Source organism: Microplitis demolitor, chromosome 1, assembly GCF_026212275.2.
Source record: "Microplitis demolitor isolate Queensland-Clemson2020A chromosome 1, iyMicDemo2.1a, whole genome shotgun sequence".
Taxonomy (NCBI): Eukaryota; Metazoa; Arthropoda; class Insecta; order Hymenoptera; family Braconidae; genus Microplitis; species Microplitis demolitor.
Genome location: NC_068545.1, coordinates 18865417 through 18893354, shown reverse-complemented (window position 1 = coordinate 18893354; position 27938 = coordinate 18865417). Strand labels below are relative to the sequence as shown.

Genomic DNA, 27938 nt, shown 5'->3' with positions numbered 1-27938 from the left:
AACTTCATTTTAAATTATTTCCTTTCATCATCTTTTTATTTTATAACTAAATTACCTAACAGTAAACTTCAATAAACCGAGTACAGGGTGTGAATTCAAATTCTTTCGGCCCTGAGACTTGCGCTTGCAATCAAATCGATCGTAAAATCAGCGTTGCTGCAAGTGAACTCGGTTGGGTCAGTAAGACTAAGGAGTACAAGACCTTTGATGGATTCGCGTACACAAAATCATAATAATTATAATTATGATTATTATTATTTAAACAATTAAAGGAATGCGTGGATACCCGCGTAGATTAATATTCGTAGTCGGCATCGCGCTATTTCTTTTACTGAGTACGCGTCTGTTAATTGGTCGTAGTCTTGTACTTCCGCTGGATGATGACGCAGCATCATCATTTTCACCTCGTGGTCCAGATAATTTCATCCAAGAGCCATCGAGAGGATTTGCGCGTGCGTATGCACCTGGAATGTACATGAGAGGTCAACAGCCACTGAATAATTGCGCCTGTGCTTGGAAATACGAATTGCCTTTTTTATTTTCATACCCGGTTAATGAAATTCGGTATACACCTCAAGCAGGTGAGGATGGACCGTATCGAGTTTTGCCGTTTGTCATTCGGAGTAGTGTTGAGTCGGATGGATCAAAACCATTCGCTAGATTGACTCTGTGTACTCACGCGACCGCGGATTTAGTTTACAATGTCGTCGAATTGGTCAAGCGATGGGAAGGTCCAGTTAGTCTTGCTGTCTTTACACCAGGTCGAGATGCTGAACTGGCTGTACGTCTACTCGACAGAGCTTGCCGCTGTGAGCCTCAAATGCACAAGGTTCGATTTATTTTAAAAAATAATTATCAAGTATTAAAAACATTTATTTTCTTTAGCTTTCCGTCCACCTGATATTTCCAGCAAACCTTCAGCCGATCATCAAAAATAATTATCTCGCCGAAGATGGAGACTGCTCGGCGCTGGACCTTCACTGGCAACTCCAGGAGTCTTTGACAGACAGAAAAGACCGAGGACTCACTTATCCAATAAATGTAGCGCGAAATGTCGCGAAAAGTCTCGCGATGACATCCAGAGTCTTGGTCTCAGACATTGAATTATTGCCCAGTGATAAATTGGCATCAGGATTTCTGAAAATGATCGACGGACAGCCGCCACGCAAAGGACTTGCATTCGTAGTTCCAGTATTTGAAATTGAAGAGACCCAGCAGCCGCCTAAAAATAAACGAGAATTAATGGCTGCGATAAATAAAGACCTCGCTGTATATTTTCATAAATATATGTGCATACATTGTCAGCGGTTTCCTGGTATCACAAAGTGGATGTTGAGACCAGACCCAGGACGAGTGAAACCACTGATTGTAACTCGACGGGAGTATCCGCACCATCGATGGGAACCAGTTTACATTGGGACTCAGGACGATCCTCTTTACAACGAAAATATGACTTGGGAAGGACGTCAGGAAAAAATGTCACAGGTTTTATTTATTTTATGTTAAAAAAAAATTAATTACAAGCTAACAGACCTAGTACTTGATCAAGGAACTAGTATTCGATCACCCCATATATTTGTATAATTATAAATATACAAATACATGAGTAATCGAGTACGGTCTTTTAATTAAACTAATAATTATTTACAGATGTTAGAAATGTGCTTGATGAATTATCAATTAATAATTCTCGATGGAGCTTTTCTTGTCCACACACCGGGAATAAAAAGAAAGACTTATCAATTGAATCCATCCAAATCAACATTTGAACGTACTCAGGAAATGCTGAACGCTCAAATATATCAAAGCATTACGCATAATTTGCTCAACCAATATCCGATAAATCGTAAATGCAGACAATAGAACTTCAGGTTTACAATAAATAAAATATTAAATATATAAATAGATATATGATTAGTTAAAGCGAAGATATAAAATTATATTATTTTTAAACCGCGTAAATTTTAAGAGATAAAAAATATTTTAGCTTCTTTCTACTAAATATTTAACTCAATTAAATTCTAAACACTTGCGACAACATTTTACGTAATACAATAATGCCTTCATTGCTACATACATGACGTAGACTTTTGTCTAAATAATCTATTAATAAATAATCGTAAATAAATAACAAAGTTAGTTAGTAAAAAAAATACAGTAGGTATTGAATAATTATTTTAAGACAGTCGGTGCTTGGAACATTTTTTTATTTGTTCTCAATCTTTTTTAAGAAAGTAATAAAATAATAATAATAATAATATTAATAATTATTAATAGTGTTCAATTAGAGATAACAATTTATTGATCGCCTGATAATGGCCAATGCCGCATGCAGCAACTTGTCGGGGTCTACCCTCAAGTATTTATTTGTCTCACTTAATATTTTTCTTTATTCCCTTTATTAAATTCATTAATTTTTTTAACTATACCACAGCATTTACAGTTAATTTATCCAGATATTTTCTCTTGTTATCTATTTATTTCTTTTACACATCAATATTTTCGTCTTGCCGCTTAACGACTCAAGCGGGACTAAATAAAAATGTCTATTGTAATTTTTTGTTAATTAAAATGACGTCTAATTATTTGATTATTTTTTTTTTCTTTAATTATTATAAAGATATAAAAGCGTCGGTTTTGTTAATAGTACTCATTAATAGTTAGCAACAATTGATAATAAATAAAAAATAAACAAGTAAAAAACTTGATCGATTTTTAGTGGACCAGCGTCGAAAAAAATAATAATAATAATTGATTAATTAATTAGGCTAATAGAAACGTTCAAACAATAATAATTGTAATTAATTATAATAGTAATAAGTAATAATTAATAATTAAAATAATAATGATAATAATTATAATAGTCAGCGAAATCGTATACGAAAGAATGCAAAATGCTCAACAGTTAATTACACTTAACATTACGTACTTTCGTTATTATCGTTACTTTACAAGACTATTTTTTTTTTAATTATGTATAAAATATAATTTATTTGTATATAAGATATAGACATGGCGTTTGTGGCGAATTGTTAAAATAAGACGCTTAAAAATTCTACAAAAATAATTTAATTTTATAATAATAAAAATTTTGCTTCTTCTCTAATTAGTATCATTTTTTTTATTCGTATTAATTGTAATTGTACGCAGAGTAAACAACTTGTTTAGTTTAGATACATGGATAATTAAAAATTATTAATTTATATCATTAAAAGTAATTAATAAACTTAAAACATATATAATTTACAATATACTTGTGATTGTATTATCTGTAAATAAATTTAAATAAATTGATATTTTTTCTGCTTATACTATAGTGTATTTAAATTGAAAAATTTTATTTTTAAAAACTAGTTTCCCTGACCTTGACATACATGTCAGTATTTTTTTTTTTTTTTTTTCATTTATTATTATGAGTAAAAAATGAAGTAAAATAAAAATAAAAATACATAATCGATATTAAGATTAATTATAAATTTTTTCATGATAAGATATTAAAAAATAATTGTGTAATACTTAAAAATTGAATAAGATTAGCATGCATAGAAAATTTTCAAAATATGTTATGGAAAAAAAAATTTCATTGAGATATGCAATGATTAATTTTAAAATTGCAATGCTAACTAATCATTATCAATTCAAATTATTTTTTTTTTATAGAAAAAAAATAATAGAGTTAATGATTCACTATTTTATTAAAAAAAAAAATTAAAAATTCAATCAAAGAAACACTTTCAGAAAACTAGTTCACGCTTACGTTTAAAAAAAAAAAAAAAAAAAAAAAAAAAAGTAATAAAACAAAAAAAAAAAAACTTAAAATTTACATTATAATTTTAATAATTTATGAATATTTTACTCTGCGTATACTAAAAATTCGAATTTAAAAATTTATTATTATGTTTAATTTGTCTCTAAATTTTAAATATTTAAATTGTTTTACTTGCTAACTAAAATTAATGAGATATCACAACAAAAAGGCACCTCTAGGAACCAAATATTTTTGTCATCACTTAATCACAAAAACAATAAAGCATGTGTGATGATTAATTTTAAAAATTAGTTGTACTACTGCTACGATTAACTTTTTTTCCCAAAGCTCGTGTTGATGCTCTTGTAGCCGTCTGTCGTAATTGATAACCACCAGAATTAATATTATTATTATTATTATTACTGAGGGCTGCAACATTTGGTGCAATTTTTTTAATACATTTAGCGGCTTCTTGTAATTGTTGTGTTAGAATTTGATTTTTTAATTTTTCGGCATTCAGTTCACGACGTAATTGAGCTTTGGTTTTGTTTCCAACAGGACATAATACTCGGTGCTGGATCAGTGATAATGCTGATGGTCTTGTTTCGGGATTTGGATGAACCATTAACTGTAACAATAAAAACATTAATAAAAATTAATTTTTTTCTAACAAAAAAGATCTTCAAAAAATATTAAATAAATAAAAACTCACTTTTAATAAATCATTTAGGTCTCGACTGTGCTGAGGTAGTTCCAGAAGATTTCCCTTCCTGATTTCATGCCACAAAGGACCGTTTTTTGGTAAAGGACCTCCTCCTCCAGCTTCGTAAACAGTTAAGCCTAACGCGAATATATCAGCTTTGGTAAGATGTGAAAAATCTTCTTGCAAAATTTCAGTTGGTAAATATCTACAGTCTCCCTCTTCAACCTGAGGGTCATTTATTGAGGTAACATGTCCAAGATCACCAATTTTATACGTTATTTCTTCTTCAATAGTTTCTTCTTCATCAAAACCATCGTCCGCAGAGTCATAATTAACAGAATGCATTGGTTTTTCTTTTGTTATAAATATATTACCAGGTTTAATGTCCATGTGCACGAGTTGCATGCTGTGTATATACCGCAAACCTTCCGCAACATGGAGCAGCAATTGTCGTAATTCAGGTTCCGAGAACGACCTGCCTTCCTTTCTAAGCTGTGTAATTACATCGGCCAAACTGCCGCCGTTGCAGTACTCGTTTTGAATAATCATGTGATTATCTTCCGCCCAAGCTGAATAATACCGTACGACATGCTGATGTTTACCGAGAACAGCATGTGCGTATACTTCATTCAGAGCAGTTTTCTCACTTACACTACCAGCCACCGGTTTTAAACTTTTTTTAATCGCATATACACAACCATCTAGTCTATTAATGCATTTATACACTGATCCGAATTCACCAGCTCCAATCAGTCCTTCCTCAAGAAACTCTTGATGATATCTTGGTATATTTGACTCTTGAAGTGCCACTCGTTTCGTCGGATTTTCCACTTCGTGGTCTGACTCCCCTGAATCCGCGAGATCAAACTTGGGTATTCTCATGTCCGGCGATCTAAAATATTTGAATTTTAAAATTAATAAAATGGTAATTTAATTTTAAAGTTAATTATTTTTAAAAAAATATACTGACCCATTGAGACTGCGCTTGGACCTACTCCGCTTTCGGGCAGTAATTAACATGCCATTGGGAGTGAAAGGATTTACATTCACCGCGGGTTTATCAGGCTTCAGAAGAAACCCCGAGGACAGAGATCTCGGCTTGTCTGATGGAAACAACCTGGTACATTTTGCCGGTACTGGAGTATGCATTGTGCTTTTTTCTACTAATGTTTTGGGGGTTGCCGGCGAATCAAATAACCTGAGAGCTCGGACTCTTTTGTAAGGTGGACTGCTGGCCATAGCAACTTTTGACTGGGGACCATTGTCTCTATAAGGATTTCTAATTCCTATAGGGCCTGTAAATAGATTAATTACTCTATTAGCTTAGCTGTTAAAAAACATTATCTTAGAATTAGGTGAGGCAGCTTCTGTTAATCGTTATTGTGTCTTACCAGCACGAACCCAAGAACTTTGCTGGCACCAATGGCCTCAAGATTAGAAAGTTTAGCGGTCGGAGGTTTTAAAACCGATAAATCTACTTTTTAAAAAACCCTTTTTCTCTCGCGGTTGACTAACTAAAAATAGAATACCGTGAAACTATAGAGAGAATGTTCTCACGATTTTAACGATTACTCAGACTCGCTAGTTATTTTACATATTTGAATTTTAAATACGAAATTTCAGATCTTGGGTTTCTGGCTTTTTCAGACACAATAATTCCCACTGATTTATTTTCACTCAAAGTGTAACTGGTACAGAAAATTGACTAGATAATATTTCAATTTTACTTGTACCTTTAACTCGGAGTGAAAGTTTTTTAAAAAATTCATGCCACTTTAACGTAAATCTTGAATTTTAAAAAACTGACTTTATTTTGGTAGACAATTAGTTTTAAAATAAATAGTTAAGTACAGAAAGAAATAGTCTAAAACATAAATTCCGCCCTTTAAAATTGCCTTTCGTACACTAATGATTATCTTTCGTACTATTGTTTGGCCTGGCGCTATACGAAGCATTTCGGTTTCGTGTTATTGAATCCTTTGTGTGAAAATCATGCCGTTAAATTTTCAACAGATATTATGAACTAATTGGCAAGACCAAATTGCATAATCAATCGTTCATAATTCTGTGTAATTTATCTCCGTTTTATTTTTTTTATTTTCAGCAGGCAAATTATCGTAAAACTTACTTTTTATATCGAGTGCCATCGCCGTAGGCAATATTATCCTGTACAATATACTAATTATTTTTTTAATTTACTGATTTATTTTTAAATAAATCACTATTTTTTTTTCTTACTAAAATACTAATAATTTTTTAAACCCTGTTACAAAAAAAAAAACAAATACTACAAAAAAAAGCGTAAAAAATACACTTTGGTAAAAAAAAAATCACGAAAAAATAATAAAGACAAACACGTAAAATCACAAAATGAAAATAAATAAAAAAAAAAATAAATAAATAAAAGCAAGATGACACAAATTATCCTCTGGAAAACTGATATCTTCAAGATGATTAGTAGAACCAAAAAAAAATTATTTTTTTTTCGGCGTATTACTTAGAAATGGTATATGACGCAGGTATATATATGTATAGGTATAAACGGCACACACAAAATGCGTCCATAGCGTCCATTAAACTGATGGACTAACCTGTCACAACTACTGCCGGGGTTGTTTTACAGTCAGCAATACTGTCAGGAGTATTACTTTCACTGTCACTGCAATCCATCGATTGTCCAAATGATAATTTTCTCTGAAGTGGTGAAAATTCTTCGGCGGACAAATCAAGATGATCATCTACATCGCATCCCGAGCTATTTGTACGACAGCTGATATTCAACTCCTCGTCTTCAAAATCATCAGCATCAAAATTCAACTTTTGGACAACATCCATCTCCATTTAATGATACATATGTACAACAAACTCCACAAAAAACAAAATAAACTTTTAAAAATAATCAGTACACTCACCAACCACTGGAATTTTTTTTTTCCAATATTAATTATTTTTAAAAAATATACGCAACACAAATTCGTTTTTTCAAACCAGACTATTAGTCACCGCACGCTACGAACGTTATGGCGGGTGGCGCGGTGTCCCGAAGCTTTATTCACATTCCACCAATTGCATTTCCTCTTATATACGTTTATATACGTTCTGCTTAAATGTATAGTATATCCTCGTGTCCTATTGGCCTTCACAGACACAATGGTTCCCGATTACCAGCGACATCTACAACTTGGATTTTAAAATATCTAAATACTACTCTGTAGTTCAAGTTGACTATTTTTAAATTTAATTCATATCACTGTCCTTTTCAAGCGACTACACTCACACACACACACACACACACACACACACACACACACACACACACACACACACACACACACACACACACACACACACACACACACACACACACACACACACACACACACACACACACATTTGAATGCAGGTATAAAACTCAAACTGATGCACGAGATATATAAAATGTATGTTAAACTAGATTTATTATATTTGTTCAAGGTTTCTTTTCTCTATGGACCCATCCTTTATTCAGATCATTTCTGCTCACAATCGTCTTTCCTTTCTAATAAAAAGGAAAAATAAACCTGGACTATTTTCGAAATCTAGACCCGCCTTAATTTAAATAATCAAACCTGGGTAAATTAATTTAAAAACAATGTTAGTAATTTAATTTAAATTTAAATTTAAATTTAGATTTAAATTAATATTTTTAAAAAATTTTAGTTTTCTGTGATTTCAAATTTTTAAAAATTTAAAATTAATTTGACGTAGTTTTGCAGAAAAAAATTTATCACGAAGAAAGGATCCTTGCGTCAGGGTTTTAAGTTTTGTAAAGTAGTATAGAGACTAGGTAACAATAAAGTAAAAAAAAAATGTTGGTTTGGTTTGAGAGCAGCTGCAACCTGTGGCATGCGTACGAGATACAAGAGCTGAGGGCTTTTTTGGCAGCGGCTGCACGCGGCTCGAGGGTTTGCTTTTAGTTGTTTGGTGGGGGATGCCAGAGGGGATGCGAGAAAAATTTAAACGTAATATATGTGCGTACCTGTATGTGATACAAAGAATTTTGTAAGACACATTCGTGTAGGAGGAGAGAAACGATGGGGTTTGATGAACACTTTTAACTGACTGCTATTTTACTCTATTCAAACTACTCGTAATCAGAAGTTTGTATTTGTAAGCAAAAACAAACTTTCCCCTTCTATTTTTTATCAGCTTGGTATATATATATTTATATAAATATGTACATGTATATGTAATGTAAAGAGCAGACCCAGTGGTGAGGGTACAGACAATCAATTCATTTAAAACACAAACAGTAAATAATATATATTATACATAAAGAAAAATAAATATAATAATATATGTATGTATGTACGTATGTATGTATATATGTAGAAATTGAAGAAGCGAGAGCTAGTCGATGTTTTTGTCTGCCACATCAGCTGTAAGAAAATAATAGTACACAACTAACATGTATACGAACGATAACAAAATGCCAGAGCAAGAAGACATCGGGATTATGATAAACGGTGATGATGATGATGACTCGATGCTCAGTCAAAAGCAGACTCCCACAAATGGGTAATTTTTTACTCTGAATATTATTTTTTTCTTTGTGTTTACCATATGTTTATTTACAACCTAACCTCACTCTCAAGTTTTGGTTGTCATTTTTTTACACCAGGCAGGTGCTCCGAGAGAAAAAAGATTTGTTTTTTTACCGCAATTTAAGATGATCGCAGTGATATATATGAAAACAATGTCGAGCTTAATTATGCGCATACTATTTTGTACGTTGAAATTAATTAATTTTTTTTTTATTTAGATTCAACTTTTTGCAACTTCCCCAATTACCATTGAATCAAATCGGATACCCACAGGCTCAAGCATGGATCCAACATCGGAAAGCAACTCTCAGACCGTGGAGTTTGTTTTTGAATACAAATAACTTCCGCGCTCCTCCGAGTATCAGTAGATTTAGCAAGAGAGTCATGAAGAATATTGAGTACTTCCAAAGTAATTACTTCTTTGTTTTCATTGGATTAGTAGTTTACTGTCTGTAAGTATAATCATTAAAAAAACTACTCCATTTAATGTCTAATTGAATCTCGTTGTTTAGAATCACGTCTCCACTCCTACTACTCGCTGTCGCAGCTTCCCTGGGTACTTGTTACAAAGTATCTCAAAGACACGCACGCCAGGAGCTCATGATTGTCAATCACAAATTAACTCTAGCTCAAGTTTACATGCTAGTTGGAATTTGTTCACTGCCGCTGTTTTATTTAGTTGGAGCTGGTGCCATTCTGTTTTGGGTTCTCGGTAAATTTTAAATCCGGATGAGAAATGAGGGTAAAAATAAAAAATAAAATAATTAAAATTAAATTACTTTATCAACAGGTGTTTCTTGGTGTTTAATCACCTTCCACGCGGCGTTGTACAACATTGACTCTGTTTTGTGTCCCGGGGAAGACGAACTTAATTCCTTAGTTATGCAGGAAGTGTAAGCGTCACTAATTAATGATACTGAAGTTAACTGACATCTAATTTTTGGAATTTTTCAAAAAACTAGTTGAAAATAAAATCCAAAAATTTTTAATTGTCTGTTAAATTCAGGATCATACTAATTAATATTTAAAAGAAGTTATCAATCTCCTTAATTAATATCTACGATTTATAATAATGGAGACTAAATTAATTTTTATTTAAATGATAATTATCCAAATAATATTTATTAATATACATAAAATACGTCTTGCAATATAATAGTCAATTAGATAAATTACTAAGTATTAATATAAATTTTGATATTATTTAATATGTAAATTAAAGCAATAATAAAAATAGTAAATAAATGTAGATAAAAATATTTATTATTTTTTGGGCTGGTACTGGTAAAAAAATCTCATCTCTATCTGCGATGAGTCAGTACATAAACGGCACAGGTGACGCCAATGGAGACCAGGTGTTGGTGGTTATTATATATATATACAACCACGAATTTGCTGACCTTCACTTGGACGCAAAAAATAAATTTAAAAGTCCCTCCAATCAGACGTGGGTTGTATGTAGCAAAGCTGAGGAGGATGAGGTACTGAAAATCCTACGTCGATCTTAAATTCAGCGCACCTGCTTTTCAAACCGCCCCTTTAAAGTCTTCAATCTTCCTCTATCTTACCTAAGATTCATTTAAAAGTCCTTTAAAAACATCTTTATATTTTTTATTTATTTTTTCTGCGCTCAAAATAATATACTTTACAAAAATACTGGCATTTAAATTTAAATCCGTTACACTCTTAAATACAAGTAAGATAAAAATACCCAATTACTGACACTTCATTTTACTTTTATTGCTTTTTAAATTACCTTTAATATTATTCAAAAGCTATAAATATTTTTAAAATATATAAATATAAGAATTTACAATACAGAAGACAATTAATTTAATTGATAGAAGTAACAGATACAGAAAGGCCCAAAAATTGATCAATAATTAAAACTAATAAATTGTAAATAAATTATAATATTGAAGTTACTTTTTATTTAAAAAGATGTTTAATATTACAATTTATTTTTGTATAGATAAATATAAAGGCAACATATAATAGGACATTGTTTTACCATCCGTCCAAGTGATTTAAATATAGCCGCTAAAACATCTCGAATAACTCTCGAACTGAATCAATGTAAAAAATAAAACAGCTGTTGTCACGGTTTATTAGTCAGTAACTAACACGCGGTCATGTTCACCAGTCGCGTAAATATAATAATGAGTAAGTAAACAATATCAATGATCCTAAAATTACCAGACAATTCAAAATTTTCGCATATCTTTTTCAACACTTCAATTAAAAACAAAAAAAAAAAACTAAAAATATGCACATGTAGAAATTTAAAAAATCTGCAGGTGCATTTTTTCAAAATACTTTTTTTTTCAAATTTATCATTTTTAAAAAAATTTTAAAATTATTAGACGGGTAATTTTAGTGTCATACAAAATTGTTCATTGATTTTATAAATTATAACTTGTGAAATAATTATAAAGGTCATTACTGATAGCTTGATATTTATATATATTATGTATATATGTATTTTTTTTAGGTAATAGAAATAATTATATTTTTTGACGTCTTGACTAAATATATAATGATTATCGAGTTTGTTGGTTGTGATGCCGTTAGATTTACCCCAGCTGGATGATCAATTTATTTTTATATACAAATTATTATATAGTATATGCAGAGTTTCGATTCAACGACAGCTTCCTTTAGTTTGTTAAAGTAAATAATTTTATTGTACTTTGATATTCAGTATCATTGAGATGATAAAAATGTCCTTGATGTTTTATTGTCGTTAAATTTATTGTTGTATGTATTGCAGTTTAATAATAATTTTATAAATGGAAGAAGACGATAGTGATAAGACGGAAATAGTGGGTAGGCAAAGTCACAGTACCTCACCCAGCATCTATCGATCCACAAGTAATCTCAATAAGGGATCTCAGCAAACTATTTATTACAGTGTTAGAAATACTATGTACGAAGATGCGTTGAGTGAAATAGATAATGGGAATGAAGAAAACGTAAATTGTATGACTACGGATGATGAATCTTGTACTGGAAGAGGAACTGAAGAAACAATAATTGATGGAAGTTGTCAAGATGTAAGGGCAGATAAATTTTTCTCTGGTCAATAGTAAATTTTATTTGTACTGTAGTAAAAAATTTTATTATAGTGATAAATAAATAAATTTTTCACTTTTATTTAGTTTGGACCCGAAGACGAGACGTTAAATTTATATTTTACTGATGGAATTCGATCTATTGATTTTGTTATTGTATGGGATGAGCATGACGAGGAGGCCATGTCATTACGGTGTACAGAGTTTAGGAAGGTAATATAAGTAACAAAAATTGCAAATCATTTTAAAAATTAAAATGTCGAAAAACATTTCATCTTCCGTTATCTTTTTTTTAAAACTTATTGTTTATTGTATTCGTACTGTTTCGCATTTAAAGATTTTTGAAGAAAACTTAGAATTAGAGGGTCTGCAGTTGGAGTATGAATCGCCAGAGCCGAGCGGTTTAAGATTTATTAAGATTCACGCTCCCCAGGAGGTCCTGAGACGTTATGCGGAAATACTTAAGCTGAGATTACCAATGAAAGAGTTAATAACCGGTCCGTCGACATCATCTCTACGAAGCAATACGATAATGCGTGAAGTCAACAGCTGGATAACTAATTTTATGAAGCATTATTACGTAGACACGACTATTTTTCCTAAAATAAAGCATCGTTTTACTGCCGTATACAGTCGTGATAAAGAATATTTATTTGATTATGATATCCCGGAGTTTTTCACACCTGCCACGCACTCGAGGATCGTACAATTTATTCTAGATCGTACTAAATTTACAAAGAACAAACAGGACGATTTTGCATTTGGGATTGACAGGCTTATTTCTGAGCATGCCTACGTAGCGGCATATCCACTTCACGATGTAAGTTTTATTGTATCATACATTTTTATTCAATGGCTAGATATATAGATCTATAGATCTCAGTAAAAGCTCTATAGTTCCTATAGAAATAGTTACGAACAGCTGTTTCTTTAAACGTCTCTCCTTTCGTCTAACTGCATATATACATATACATAGTTATATTTACAGCCTGTGCTATGCCATGGGCATTTAAACGATCCCGGAAAATTTTATAAAAATTTAAAGGGACAAAATATGAAACGTCACTGTTGTAAATTATACTTGGTAACATTGACCCTTTGTTGTAATGTTGACAAATCGTTATGTCCAAGGCGTCTGGCTAATAGTATTGCTAGTAATAAACCTACACTAGTTATAATAAGAATTATAAATCCATATCTAAGGGTATTACTCATTTCAACAAAGACAAGTCTATTGTACGGCAATTAAATACAAGCTAGGGTCGGGCGATGGTGGATTGTACCTATAGCTGATCCTTGACCTTCATAATTACTTTTAAAATTTACTATCTGTTTACCTAGTCATTGACTTTATGATCCACTATCTGCATCGTAAATCTTGTAACACAAATTCAAATTCTATGTACATTTATTTTTTATTATCTTACGGTAAATTTTAAAAACTGGTACCGTAATAAATAATTTATTTTCCTCAGGGCAATTTACACACGCCAGCATCTATGAGATATTTGTTATACACTCACTGGGCAAGTCTGAGAAAATGTTTTCATTATCAGCCTCTGGACTACATAAAAGAATATTTTGGAGTTAAAATAGGATTGTACTTTGCTTGGCTTGGGTTTTACACTCACATGCTGGTACCAGCAAGTATAGTTGGTCTCATTTGTTTCATTTACGGATGCTTGACCCTTTACACAAATCAACCAAGCGAAGATATTTGTAATGGTAATAAATCAATTTACATGTGTCCACTCTGTGATCACATTTGCGGTTACTGGGATCTGAAAGAAACTTGCCTACATGGCAGACTAACATATCTATTTGACAATCCGTCTACTGTTTTTTTTTCAATCTTTATGTCTCTATGGGCAACATTATTTCTTGAGCTGTGGAAAAAATACTCAGCCGAAATAACCCACAGGTGGGATCTGACGGGTATAGATGCTCAAGAGGAACATCCGCGACCTCAATACTTAGCAAGACTGGCTCACATTAAAAAAAAAGCTATCAATGTGATAACAAATGCAGCGGAGCCCAAAGTTCCATTCTGGAGCATGAGACTTCCAGCAACGATTTTAAGTTTCTCTGTTGTTTTATTACTGATCACAGTAGCGATGGCTGCTGTGATGGGAGTTATTTTATACAGAATGTCTTTATTAACAACTCTGAGTGTTTACGGACACTCAGCGATCACAAGTAACGCAATTTTATTCACAACTGCCACTGCAGCGTGTCTCAATTTATGCTGCATCTTTTTATTCAACTGGATCTACATTTGGCTGGCTGAGTATCTCACAGAACTAGAGCTTCTTCGTACCCAAACGGAGTTCGATGATAGTTTGACATTAAAAATTTACCTTTTACAATTTGTCAATTACTACGCATCGATATTCTACATTGCATTTTTTAAGGGTAAATTTATTGGACACCCTCGTACTTACAATAGATTTTTTCGGTATCGGCAGGAAGAATGTGGTCCCGGTGGCTGTTTAACTGAACTCTGTATTCAATTGAGTATTATTATGATTGGCAAACAATTTATGAACTCATTGTTGGAAATGTTATTTCCGTTGTATTACAAATGGATTAACACCTGGAAAGTTCATATCAAGTCTACTGAAAGTGTTAAGAAAAATGATAAATTTATTTTGAGAAAACACTTGCCTTGGCTCAGAGATTTCAAACTTGTAGAATGGGGACCCAGGAGTTTATTTCCTGAATATTTAGAAATGGGTAAGCCTGAAACTTTTTTTAAAATTAATTGTTTAATTTAAAAATGTATCAAGTCTTAATTGAAATAAATATTTGACTTGCAGTTCTACAGTATGGATTCATCACAATATTTGTAGCAGCATTTCCTCTGGCACCTTTCTTTGCACTGATAAACAATATTTTTGAAATGAGACTAGACGCGAAGAAACTGCTAATCATGTACAGAAGACCTGTAGGCCAGCGCGTTAGAGATATTGGCATTTGGTATAGAATTTTAGATTCAATTTCAAAGTTGTCAGTAATTACAAATGTATGTAGAAAGTATTTAAAGTCATTTATTTATTATTAGACATGACTATTAATTGATAAATATTTTACCAGGCCTTCATTATAGCATTCACGTCAAATTTTATTCCTAAACTAGTTTACCAGTTGAAAATTTCTGATAATTACTCATTGGAAGGTTTTTTGGAGTACTCTTTATCAAAATTTAACACGTCTGATTTTTTAAGTGAACATAGACCATTAATCAATACGTATCAGGAGGACATTGAAATATGTCGTTACCCAGATTTCCGTGAATCACCAACTTCTCCCAATAAATATAATTTTACAAATATTTACTGGTATATTCTTGCGGCGAGACTTGCATTTGTCGTAGTTTTTGAGGTAATTATTATTAGTGTTAATAATTTAGGTCTATAAAAATAAAATTTATTATTGTTTTTTAAATGTAGAATGCTGTTGCTCTTGTAATGATTTTTGTACGCTGGTGTATCCCGGACATAAGTCCTAAACTTGCGGACAAAATTCGCCGGGAAATATACATCACTAATGAAATAATTATTCAGCATGAAGCACAACGGGCATGCTCAAGGTCGTCTGCTGCAGACGAACCTGAAGTAGTACGAAGACGAGCGTACACTTATGAAAATTCGGATAGATGGAACCGGGTCATGAGAGATTCTCTTACCATGGCTGAGTTTGATCTAGAAGTCCATGGAGCTCCATCTTCACCAGTCAGAACGGGTCCAGCTGCTCTCTGATAAACAAAACTCACTCTACCTTAACTTAAAATAAATACTCATTTTAAAAAATGTTTACACTCGTAAACATGTGATATTATAAATAATGTGGAATATATTATTTTTCGATACTTCAGAGCGATCTATTTAAAAATATTTTTTTGAATATCCATAGACATTTACAATATATGTTTACACGCTTAGTTTATTTGAGAGATGATATAAATGTTGATCAATTAATAAAATTTTATCAATTCAATATAAATCATTTATTTTACTCTGCGGTCATAAAGTCAATGATCTCTGTGATAATTGTCTGTATGATAATGGAACAGTTACAGGATATGCCTGTGATGATGTCATACTTCGGTGATAAAAGCCGGTGACCGGGAAAGTTGAAAATCCTGTGGTCAATCCTGAGGAATTTTTTTTTTCAATGGATTGACTTTACATGAATTCTATGATAAACTTCTGAAATTTATTATAGAAACTCAGAAAAATTGTGATTACTCTACTTTGATAAAGTTAGTAAACTGTAAGTAAATTATGAAATTTTTTTCTAGAAACAGAAAAATTAAATTGTTGTTTTTTACCCCTTAGGAGTTTTCCATACGTTTGTAATTAGTGTATTTTGAATTCATGATTCCGATTTATGATCCCGCTGAAAGTATGACTCTGAAGTTAGCAGTCAATTAAAAATTTTCAAATTTTTTTTCAACAAATTGCAAGAAAAAAGAACTAAAAATATGCACATGTAGAAAATTTAAAAAACTATAAGTGCAATTTTTCTAAATTTTTTGTTATATAATTTCTTTTTGAAAAAAAAATCTGAAAATTTTTAAACGTCCGCTAACTTCAGTACCGTCTGAAAGTATAAAATTGTGCACTAGCGCCCCCGCGAAATATGATAGAAAAACTGTTCAAAAGGTGGCGTTAAAACCCTGTTCTAGTGAAACTTTTCCCCTCTTTAAAATTAGTAAGTTGCAGTTTAATCATATGCTCCATGCTTTATCTTAAATAATATTTTTCCAAACACGTGTTTGGAATATGTTGAATTAGTTTAAATTTTTAAAAACTATTTAGCAAAGATTTCAGTTATTTGAAAGTAAACAACAAATAAATAAACAAAATGGAGTACATGACAAATATAGAGGACCAACAGGGATCATCAACTAAAGTGTAATGACCATTATTATCAAATAATAAATTGTTATGACATAGTTTAATTGAAAACTAATTAAAGTGTATTTATTTAATAGATTATGTTGCCGTTGCGGAACTCTGATCGAGTCAAATCCTTCGAACATGTGCGCAGCTTGTTTGCGTACAGAAGTTGACATCACTGAAGGAATTCCTAGACAAGCAACACTTTACTTTTGTCGAGGCTGCGAAAGGTACATTTTCACTGACAGTTCCTGCTGATGCTTCATTTTATGTAAGGAAATTAATGCTAGCTATTTTTTTTATTAGATATCTTCAGCCACCCAGTGAGTGGGTTCATGCACCCCTGGAATCCCGAGAGTTATTAGAAATATGTCTAAAAAAACTGAAAGGACTCAGCAGAGTGAAGCTGATAGATGCTGGTTTTGTCTGGACAGAACCGCATTCAAAGCGTGTGCGAGTTAAACTGACAGTTCACGCAGAAGTTCACAGCGGAACTGTTCTTCAGCAAGTTTTTATTGTTGAATTCATCATCAACCATCAAATGTGCACCCAATGTCATCGTGTTGAAGCTCAAGATTATTGGCGCGCATCTGTAATTTTCTAATAATTATTATTCATTACTTATCAGTTTTTTTTAATTAATTAATAATTATTTTGTTCGCCAGGTGCAAGTGAGGCAAAAAGCGATAAATAAAAAAACATTTTATTATTTGGAGCAGTTAATTCTAAAGCACAAAGCTCACGAAGAAACTCTAGGAATCAAACCAATTCATGGTATATTTTATTTTTATATTTCATTGAATAATTAATTTAAAGGCTAATTATATACTTAATTACAGAGGGGCTTGATTTTTTTTACGCCCATGAAAATAGTGCAAGAAAATTAGTTGACTTTCTTCAATCAGTTTTGCCCTGTCGTTATCAACACTCGAAAAAATTACTGTCCCACGACATTCACAGTAATATTTACAATTACAAATTTTCATTCAGGTATTTTAATACTTACTTATATTAAAACATATATTTTAAATAGTGTTAATAATAAATTTATGGATTTTTAGTGTTGAAATAGTACCGATTTCAAAGGACAGTGTCGTGTGTCTTCCAAAAAAACTTACGCATCGATTAGGCGGAATAAGTCCCATCGCTCTTGTATACAAAACTACAAACTCATTACATCTCATAGATGTGTCTTCGGGCCAGGGTAAAAATTTATACTAAAGAAAATATGATTTTTAAATTAATTATAAATTTATAATAATTTTTTTCTGTACCTCAAGTTGCCGAAGTAAATGCAACAACATACTGGAGAGAAAGTTTTAACAGCATTTGCAATCCGAAACAATTAACTGAGTACATAGTGATGCGCATTGAACCCCTCAAATCCTCTGAAATAAAATTTTTCCCGGGTCAGGGTTCTATTTCTAATAAGGTAAGTTAATTATTAAATAAAATAATGATAAATGTATTAATTATATTTCTTTTCAGCATGTGATTGCTGAAGTCGAGTTGGTGAGAGCTTCAGAACTTGGTCTTACTGAAAATTACATCTACGCGCGCACTCATTTGGGTCATCTGTTGAAAGAAGGAGATTCTGCTCTGGGGTAAATAAAACTGATGCTTAATAATTTGATAAAATTTCTTTCCTCCGGCTTTAAAAACATGACTTTTTTTTACAGATATGCTCTCGCTGATAGTAACATCAATGACGCAAACTTTGAAAAATTATCTGCAAATGAAATCCCTGATGTCATTCTCGTGAAAAAGTTCTACGGGCATGATAAGCTCGCAAGACGACGAGCAAGAGTTTGGAAACTTAAACATTTAGCTGAAGGCAGCATGGCTACTGATAATGAGTCAGTATTTTTTTTTAAATACAGTTTTGTTACAAAATCCTCTAGTTATTTTCAATTGTTTGCTAATTTTTTTTTTTTGTTTTATGCAGAGAATACAATGAGTTCTTGGAAGAGTTGGAAGAAAATCCGGAAACACGTCAAAATGTAAACATCTACAAAGATTCCCGTAAGGTGATTCCGGTTGACTCCAATGATCTAGCACTAGATCCAAGTATCCCTCAAATTACTCTGGAAGAAATGATGGACGATCTTGTTATTGTTGAAGATTCCGACATGACCGAATGCTATGAATAATTTTTGTACTCCTACAATAAAATATTCAACAATAATTATTTTTCATATTATTTTCTATCTATAAAAAAATTTTTAGATATTTAAGTGTCTTCTTGTTTGAAAAATAAAATTTTTAATTATTTGCAAAAATTAGCATGAAAATTTAATACAATTTAATCAGGGTCATAAAAATGATATTGAAGTAGAAGTAAATTACCCAAGGCTCAGTCTTTTAAAAAATTTTTTAAATTCATTTCTATGCTACAAAACATCAAAAATTTTTTTATAAATTTCCCAATTAAACTTCATTTTGCTGCCTATAATTATTGATAAAATATCATCATAAAAAATATGTAAATTCAAATAATTGTCTTAAAATAATTTAATTAATTAAATATGTAGAGCAGGCAAGGGCAGGCAATCGGGTACTTTACCTAAAAATAAAAAACAATTTATAATTTATCGATAAAAATTACCAACAGTTAACAGAAGTCGTTATTGATGATCGTGATGATCACAGTGTGCCGTGGTGTGTCTTGTTGAATAGTAAGTGCCGGCTGACCTCGTTTGTTTGTATAACTATCTGTGAATGGAGTCGAGTAATTATTTTAAAATTCATTAGCGAAAAGTACTGAAAAAATCATCAATGACATGACATCATAATTAATAAATAAACAGTTTCTCGATAAATAAATATAACAATGGGAGTATTGCATGCAAAGGTAACATATTTAAATAATTTAACACCAACATACTATAACCTCTACTACACAACTTTTTTTTTTATACCACTTGTAATAACGTAGTCGCTAATAATATTCCGAGTTCTCCGAAGCCGATGCATGAATTGAGTCATTTGTAAATTCGTCTTTCTGTAAATAGAATTGTTTATAATATATTTTTTTTTTTATATACAGGAACCAAATATACCCAAAGACTATGGAATGCCTGACACATATCCTGGTGCAACTCCAGCGCAACCTAGAGTATGACAATTACGATAACAAATAAATATGAATGATAAACTTTTTTAATTAAATTATTTTTTTTACCAGGTACCTCCACGTCCTGCTGGCCCAGAAGCATCTGATGATTCTGGTCAGGTTACGGTTGTTCGGACCATCGACTTACATCAAAGGATTCGGGTAGACAAGGTCCACATTGACGGTCTAATGAGAACTAAGGATGATATTGTCAAGGCACAAGTTATGGACTTGTTCAAAGCTAAGGATTTTCGTCAGGTTGTTGATCAAGCTCAGACAGTTAGGAATAAGTTGGAATCGATAGGTTGTTTTAAAAAAATAGGCGTTAGCATTGACACCAGTAAGGGACCAGACGCAACTCCAGAAGGTGTTGAGGTAATTTTTATACTTACTACTTTTTATTAATTAAAATAAAGTATTAAATGTCCAAAACTGGAGCAGTGACCACAAATGATAAAGATATCTCTGTGCTAAAATATTAAAAAGATGTTGATATTATATTTATATTTATTAGGTGACATTCAATGTAAAAGAAATGAATCGTTTAAGTGGTGGAATAAGTACGATGGTTGGTAATAATGAAGGTTCAGTTTTAATTCAAGCAAAGGCACCAAATATTTTTGGTCGTGGAGAACGTCTGCAAGTTGAGTATTCATATGGATCAAGAAGTTCGACAAACATCAATGTATCAGCAATAAAACCGTTTGTGGATAATTGGTTGCACACAATGTAATTATTTATTACTTATTATTAATATGCTAATTGTCAGCTAATTTGAACGTGCATAAATATTTATTTCCTTAGACTTACCACCAGCGTGTTCAGTACAACGACGGATGTACCTTGGTCTGGTTACAAAGAAAAAGACAATGGAATTTTGTTTGATGTTGCCATAGCGCCAGGCACACTGAAGCACAATTTTCAATACGAAGCCACTTATAGAGATATTATTGCTACGAAGAAAGCATCTTTTCGGGTTCGGGAACAATGTGGTCCAAGTCTCAAGTCAGCTTTAAGGCATATCTGTTCGATTGACAAAAGAGATGATACGATATTTCCAACTGGCGGCAGTCATGTTTCGTTTACCACCGAATTAGCTGGTCTTGGTGGTGACACAGGTTTTATGAAGTATGATTTTACGCTGCAAAGCAACTGGACACCAGTTGAATTCATGGTAATTATTTTTTTTAACTTCCCGCCATGAAAATTTAAAATTTTCAAAAAAAGGGAAGTTATTAGTTTCGGTCCGATTTTCGAAAATTGAGTTTCCATCAGATCTCAACATTTTGAAGTCCTAGGAAACTATGCTGACTATTTCTGGGTGGACAGAATAGGATTGGAAAGTTTACTTTTTTTTTTACAGACATTTCAAGTTGGTGCACAAGCTGGATTTTTACGAGAAATAAGTAACGATTTACAAATAAATATAACTGATTTATTTTTCCTCGGAGGACCATTGCATATACGTGGGTTTCCGCGTAGAGGTTTCGGGCCTTTCAATGAAGGCAATGCCATGGGAGGAAACACTTACTGGGCATTAGCACTTCATCTGTATACACCACTGCCTTTCAGACCTGGAAAAAATAGTTTTGGTGACTTATTTAGGCTACACGGTTTTATTAACGGCGGTAATTTAGGAAATATCAGTTTACAAAAAGGTACATCATTTTATTTTAAATCAAACCCGAAGAAATTTTGTAATCAACGTTTATCTAATTAAAAAATAAACAAAATTATTATTTCAGATGGCGATTATTCCGATAATTTAAAAATATTCACAGACAATGTGCGATGTTCAGCTGGTATGGGAATAGCAATGAGACTTGGTGGCATCGCGAGAATCGAGTTGAATCTCGTGATGCCTTTGCTGATGGGTAGATACGACATGTTCCAACAGTATCAATTTGGAATCGGTGTCCAGTATTTATAATAAATATAAATAAATAAACAAATAAACATCACAAACGTTCGAGTTGAATACTCGTTATCAGATAGTGCATGATTGTAAAATTGTAAATTAAATATATTTAATTCCAATGTTATTCTACCAGGTAAAGTCAATCAAACATGTCTGTATAGTACTTTGAATAAAAGACAAAATTATTAATTCTTGCAAATAAAATTATATATATATATATATATTATATATCATAAATAATTGTTGATTATCATAGTGTAGAATTCAGTGATGACGTTTCTATAGAAAAAATGTGTCACGGTTCGTAAATCTCATGAATCATTGAAATATTTCGGTACAACTGCATCATTTTCATCAAATTTTCATCATGTTTTTTTGTTTTCATAAAATCGTGCCCATGGTTACCCTGGACTACGTGATCGAAAACAATAGATCCTTTATCGATTATGATAATGACAAAAGATAAGAAAAAATATCCGTAGGGGTCATCGGGCGTAATAAAAGCGCGTAATTTTCGGCGAACGTGCGCGTCATCACGAGAATATTCAAGAAATGGCTGGGGTAGGGGTAAGCTAGCTAATGACGATGACGTACAGTGGCGCCATTCCGAGAGCACATTCAGATTCACTTATTTACGTTCATGTACGAGTTGAAAATGGCTGATTAAAGTGATATCTTAAGTATTTCGTGTAAAAATGTACAACTCAACGATGGAATTTAATAAACTAACTAATGAAATTACTACTAATGAAATAAAATTGAAGAGTTTTGAAACAAAATCAATTGGTGGTTGTAAAATAAGAAGAAAACAACCTAGCAAATTAACTATCAAAAAACACATCAACGCCTGGCACTGTTGTAATAAACGGCCTTGTAAGTATACTACGTACATTCATCCATATATTATATATATATATATGTATATTTATATTTTGTAAAATATTTATGCATGGTTTATATTCTCACAATGTTTTAAATTATTGGGAATATGTTTTTAGTACTGATTATATTTTATAATAATATTTTTTTAAATATTCAATGCTCGGGCTTTAATTATTTTTTTTGATTACGTATTTTATTTTAATTATACACCGATATGGAATAGTTGATAACAATTTGAAGGTGGGTTTACAATAGTTTGTTTTATTTTCCTGCTGATTCTCGATCAACTCGATAGCAATGCAGTTATTAAAGTTCGCGGGGTCATAATTTATGACGACTTTACTTATCTTTGTTTTATTTTTTTTTCAAATTATTTTTAGTCGGTTGTAAGAAAATTCCATTGACAAGTTTTTTTTTTTCAGGGACATTGAGAATAGAAGGCACAAGGACAAAAGTTTTTAAAAATTTTGTCTGTTGATATACTAGTAAAATATTAATAGAAGAAATAGATAACAATAAATTATACGAAATGGACAATCCTCCTGGGAAATATTTACCATCAAATTTTAATATTTTTGATTTTTTCTTTGGATCTCCATCGGCAAATACGCTGGCATATAATTCGAGTAAAAGTAATTATTCAAAATCTTCAATGAATATTCAAAATTCTCATTACACTAATGAAAAAATGGTTAATGATTATGTTAATAATAAAATGAATCTTACGGAAGATAACAAAGATAAAGATAACAAAGAAATAAACGAGTTTGAGAAGAAAGCCAGTAATACTCTCGTGCAGGGAATGATTGGCGGAGTATTTGACGCGTTAACTAACGTCGTTTCTAAAATAACAAATTTCACTTCAACAGTAAACAGATCAATGTCGGTGACAATTGTTCCACAAGACAGCTGTTATCCAACGGAATATTTCGTAAGACCTTTGATAGATGGGGAAAATTCAGTTGCTAATGCAGATGATTCAACGCTGACGAATACGAGAATTCGTTATTATCAAAATTATATCAACAAATCCCACACAATGGAGACTGTTAATAATTTATCATCACAAAGACCAACTGATATTGATAATAATTACATTAATAGTATGTGGTTCGACAGCATGCAAGGAGATAATTATTACTATCATCATAATATGAATCCTGATAATTTATACTCTGCGCAGTCTAATGAATTAGAGTTAGCTATTGAAGAAAGTTTGAAATTAATGAAAATGAATTGTAAATCTCATGATTCTGGATCCGCACAATTTGAAACTGATTTTACATCAACTCCATCTGATTTTAATACGAAGATCCAAACACCAATGACTGGAATTCCTGATAGTAAAAGTTTAGCAAAAGTTGATACTGAAACTATGGAATTTGATGATAGCTTGGTAGATTTGTCTGCTGAACAAATTTTAAAAGTAAAATCGTCATCTAAAAAACGACGCAGAGCTAATAATAACAATGGAGCTGCTCAAAGTAGAGGAAAAAATAGACGTAGAGTGCCGTTGAGACGATTCGCAGCAGGTCAATTGAAGCACAAAAAAGAAAGGAATAAACATTTTATTTATTCAGGAATTCAAGATGATTTAAATACCTGGGAGGAAGAGATAAATGATGCATCTGACGAGTTACGCAGTATTATTTCTTCATCTGATGATGAATGCACGGATGACCAAAAAAAGTGTTCGCTCAATAATGAAAATTCTTGTGTTATTATTGAAAAATTAACTTTTGGAGACCCACCAATTAAAAATATTATTAATAAACCTATTATTAAGGATGCAATTGATCAAACAACGTCAGAAAGTTTTAATCATTCCAACGAATGTTTACCACCAGTAAAATGTGATTATCAAGAACACTTATTGTCTGAATGTTCTGTCGAGTCTGAGGACAGTGATGTTGTTTTTGAAGATGAAGATAAAGATGAGTCGGAGTCTGAAATTGAGACGGAGTCAGAGTCTGAGTCTGAATGTTCAGATGACAGCGAATATGATGATGATAATGATGACGATGATGATAATGAATATTCTGACGATGAGTTTATTCAATTTGAAGCCGAAGAATCCAGTCCAATTTGTCCAAAAGTAATGAAAATATTATTATTATTATTATTATTATTATTATTATTATTATTATTATTATTATTATTATTATTATTAAAACTCCAAATCATTTAAATAAAATCCAGTTCACTCCCCATTTACTCCGCATGTCGAATGATTTTTTTTTAAACTCCGGAACTCTGAGTGACAGTGAGTTCAGATTTAAATAAAATCTGTAATCACTCTCGATTTTTTCCATTCTATTATTGTTGTTAACTTTATTATATTAAATAATAATATTTATTTATTTTAGGTCCGATTTAATCTCCAACCAACTGTTCACACAATAATAAAATGGAACTTTGCTTATCGTGCAGCAAGAAAAGGACCTTGGGAACAAATGGCCCGTGACAGAGATCGTTTTCAAACCCGGATTAATTCCACCGGTCGAATTATTGAACCCGTGTTGGCAACCCAACATCGCGATTGTATTTGGAAAGATCGTTTTGCTGCTACTGATTAATTGATTAAATAAATAATCATTGCATCACAAATGTACACTTATAAATACAGATTATAGGAGACAGAGGATAAGAGACTAATAAGACCAAGTTTTGGACTGTGTCTTGGGCTTGGATGACAATTAATTACTGGTACCGCTCATCAGTATGTTATTTAATAATTGCATAAAAATGTCCATTGTCCTATTAGACCTTCAATTCAAATTTTAGTTAATTCGTTCCTTTGAATTGGCGATTTTAATGATCTTTTAAACAAAATTAATGATAAATTTCCGTAATCATTTACTAAAATATTTAAAATTCATCAACTTATAAATTATCTGTATGTAAAGTTCATTTAAATCATCGTATGATTGTTGTGTTAACTATTTTTTTTTTGAACTCACGAGTTTGTACATACGAGTCAAAATACCAAATCATATTTACACTATAATCGAAGTATGAAAATTATAAATGTGTAAATTATAAAACCCAAATTAGAAAGTAATATTTATTACATCGTTATTAAATCGGCAATCCTAAAAAAAGTATTCAGCTTTTAAATAAAATAAATTACTTTAACAATTAAAATTAATTTTAAATTAGCTTGTAAAAATGGCTTGCTCGCGGTCTATTAATGTTTTTAATTATCTAGATATAAAAAAAAAAAAAAAAAGAAAATTTTATTTTAATTAACTTATATTTCAAATTAATTACTAAATTTTTTATTTAATTTTTTTGTTCATAGTAATTTAATTAATTATTGCATATTCATTCACATAAGAAATTAAATTAAAAATATAAGTTAGATTTTAATTATGTACAATATATGTATATTACACAACTGTGAATACCATAGCAGAGAAAGAGTTGTTAAAATTTTTAAGTACGTGCCTAAGAAGTCGATTATCATATCGACAATGTTTTTATACCTTAAATTATCTCAAAAAAGCATTTCTATAAATATTTGTAGTTTGTTGTACACTTGAATTACTCAAGAATAGACAATTATATATGATGCTGAAAGTAGCAGTCGTTAAAAAAATTTATTTTCAATTAACGAAGTAAATACTGACAGGTAAAAATTTTAAAAAATGCATGTGAAAATTTTCTTATGCATATTTTTCAAAAAATTTCTGATGACGATTAACTAGATTATTAAAAATGATCCTGAAGTCGAAAATTGAAAAATTTCGAATTTTTTTTTCAACAAATCATTTTAAAAAAAAAAATATGCACATGTAGAAAATTGAAAAAACTATGAGTGCATTTTTTAAAAATATATTTTTTTTTATAATTCGTCATTCGGAAAAAATTCTAAAATTGTCAGATGTCCGTTACTTTCAACATCATTTAAATTAGATCAGGCATTGAAATCTTACAACCTTGTGTATATTTTTTGTTTTAAAAAGTTACACCTACTCAATAAAAAAAAACTCTTTCCTTGAATAATTGTACGTTTATTTAATGTTCCGTAAACATGATTTAAGTTAAATAAAAATAATAATTACAATAAATTATAATATTTTCTATAGTTTATAGTTTAGTAATAAGACTTGTTACTCATTAGTTACTTAAATTAATTATTATAGTTATTTAATTATTATTATGAGTAACAATAACAATAAAAATAATATATAAGACTTAAAGTAATGAAAAGTAGCGACTTCCTTAATGACATGTTATTGTGATTCCAAAGATTTGTATATTGTGATTGACAACAATGTAAGTAATAATTATATAACTTAAAGTATGTCAAGGGTATGTTACATGATCATGTAAGTACATGATGAGAAGGCGTTGATTCTTAGACATTAATCGTTGACTTACGCATCGATGCCATTTCTTACATTACAAATTAGTGACTTGCACCCTCCTCGCTGTACTAAATATATTTAATTATTTAATTCCTACTTTTTTTTTGCATAATCTCATGAGTTAATACATCGTAACTACCAGTAAGTCATTTAATAATAATTACGCATGATTGCTTCTGTGCGTAGCGAAACTCAGTTATTACGAAATAAATATCACCGGATGTTTATTAATTTAAATTGATATTAATGTAAATAATTAATTATGATTGATATGAGATAGATGATAAAATTTTTATTGAATTCAATTGAAAGAAATTATTACCAGGACCAGGTGTCAGATTGACACAGAAGCCGGAAGAGGATGGGCCCCCAAGCCGTAATTGCCTTTATATACATTTATATGTATATGTATATAGATATATGTGTGTGTTGTATCAGATAATTAACGCCTACACAAAGTAAATTTATATGTAAATATATTATATACTTTTAAATGTTGCAACCCATGTAATAGAGTCGTGACGGATAACGATTAGCACATTGACACTTGGCCAGGTGAAGTCAACTCAATAAAGCTTGACTCATCGTATCTTGGTCAATATTATGTTTCTTTTTCCATTTCTCTTTCGTTCACACCCATAATTATTTGA

At 31.1% G+C, this 27938-nt stretch overlaps 6 protein-coding genes across 11 annotated transcripts; 5 read left to right on the top strand and 1 right to left on the bottom strand.

Annotated features, from left to right (window-relative positions):
* The first annotated feature begins 274 nt into the window (after positions 1 to 274).
* Positions 275 to 2100, top strand: LOC103577746 (beta-1,4-glucuronyltransferase 1). The gene is made up of 3 exons (XM_008558543.2): positions 275 to 829; positions 886 to 1485; positions 1651 to 2100. Exons 1-3 carry the CDS (start codon positions 275 to 277, stop codon positions 1861 to 1863), a joined length of 1368 nt encoding a protein of 455 aa, XP_008556765.1. The 3' UTR covers positions 1864 to 2100.
* Positions 2101 to 2190: 90 nt separating this feature from the next.
* On the bottom strand, positions 2191 to 8606 carry LOC103577775 (wee1-like protein kinase). 4 transcript variants are annotated; one of them, XM_008558579.3, is made up of 5 exons: positions 8470 to 8555; positions 7043 to 7631; positions 5422 to 5746; positions 4461 to 5343; positions 2191 to 4376 (listed from the first exon to the last, which is right to left on the bottom strand). In XM_008558579.3, exons 2-5 carry the CDS (start codon positions 7290 to 7292, stop codon positions 4050 to 4052), a joined length of 1785 nt encoding a protein of 594 aa, XP_008556801.1. In that variant the 5' UTR covers positions 7293 to 7631; positions 8470 to 8555; the 3' UTR covers positions 2191 to 4049. The 4 variants fall into 4 exon arrangements, with proteins under 4 accessions (XP_008556801.1, XP_008556805.1, XP_008556823.1 ...); XM_008558583.2 differs by having other exon boundaries at positions 7043 to 7316; XM_008558601.2 differs by having other exon boundaries at positions 7364 to 7631; positions 8470 to 8547.
* Positions 8607 to 8682: 76 nt separating this feature from the next.
* Positions 8683 to 16102, top strand: LOC103577754 (anoctamin-1). 3 transcript variants are annotated; one of them, XM_008558572.3, is made up of 10 exons: positions 8683 to 9008; positions 9253 to 9486; positions 9547 to 9746; positions 9825 to 9925; positions 12193 to 12318; positions 12443 to 12925; positions 13581 to 14838; positions 14922 to 15127; positions 15199 to 15486; positions 15555 to 16091. In XM_008558572.3, exons 1-10 carry the CDS (start codon positions 8899 to 8901, stop codon positions 15861 to 15863), a joined length of 3315 nt encoding a protein of 1104 aa, XP_008556794.1. In that variant the 5' UTR covers positions 8683 to 8898; the 3' UTR covers positions 15864 to 16091. The 3 variants fall into 3 exon arrangements, with proteins under 3 accessions (XP_008556794.1, XP_008556777.1, XP_053594887.1); XM_008558555.3 differs by lacking the exons at positions 8683 to 9008; positions 9253 to 9486; positions 9547 to 9746; positions 9825 to 9925 and adding exons at positions 9940 to 10515; positions 11007 to 11197; positions 11526 to 11704; positions 11805 to 12087 and having other exon boundaries at positions 15555 to 16100; XM_053738912.1 differs by lacking the exons at positions 8683 to 9008; positions 9253 to 9486; positions 9547 to 9746; positions 9825 to 9925 and adding an exon at positions 12023 to 12112 and having other exon boundaries at positions 15555 to 16102.
* Positions 16103 to 16818: 716 nt separating this feature from the next.
* LOC103577792 (60S ribosomal export protein NMD3) lies at positions 16819 to 19191 on the top strand. The gene is made up of 10 exons (XM_008558609.3): positions 16819 to 17021; positions 17102 to 17236; positions 17313 to 17598; positions 17672 to 17780; positions 17846 to 17996; positions 18068 to 18210; positions 18287 to 18438; positions 18495 to 18610; positions 18686 to 18862; positions 18952 to 19191. The coding sequence occupies exons 1-10, from the start codon at positions 16972 to 16974 to the stop codon at positions 19154 to 19156; spliced, it is 1524 nt and encodes a 507-aa protein (XP_008556831.1). The 5' UTR covers positions 16819 to 16971; the 3' UTR covers positions 19157 to 19191.
* Positions 19192 to 19574: 383 nt separating this feature from the next.
* On the top strand, positions 19575 to 22226 carry LOC103577799 (sorting and assembly machinery component 50 homolog). Its single transcript, XM_008558613.3, has 7 exons — positions 19575 to 19857; positions 20053 to 20121; positions 20191 to 20493; positions 20633 to 20847; positions 20923 to 21292; positions 21482 to 21776; positions 21864 to 22226. The coding sequence occupies exons 1-7, from the start codon at positions 19837 to 19839 to the stop codon at positions 22046 to 22048; spliced, it is 1458 nt and encodes a 485-aa protein (XP_008556835.1). The 5' UTR covers positions 19575 to 19836; the 3' UTR covers positions 22049 to 22226.
* Positions 22227 to 22320: 94 nt separating this feature from the next.
* LOC103577805 (protein PFC0760c) lies at positions 22321 to 26923 on the top strand. The gene is made up of 3 exons (XM_008558623.3): positions 22321 to 22909; positions 23341 to 25013; positions 25285 to 26923. The coding sequence occupies exons 2-3, from the start codon at positions 23448 to 23450 to the stop codon at positions 25492 to 25494; spliced, it is 1776 nt and encodes a 591-aa protein (XP_008556845.1). The 5' UTR covers positions 22321 to 22909; positions 23341 to 23447; the 3' UTR covers positions 25495 to 26923.
* Positions 26924 to 27938: the final 1015 nt, after the last annotated feature.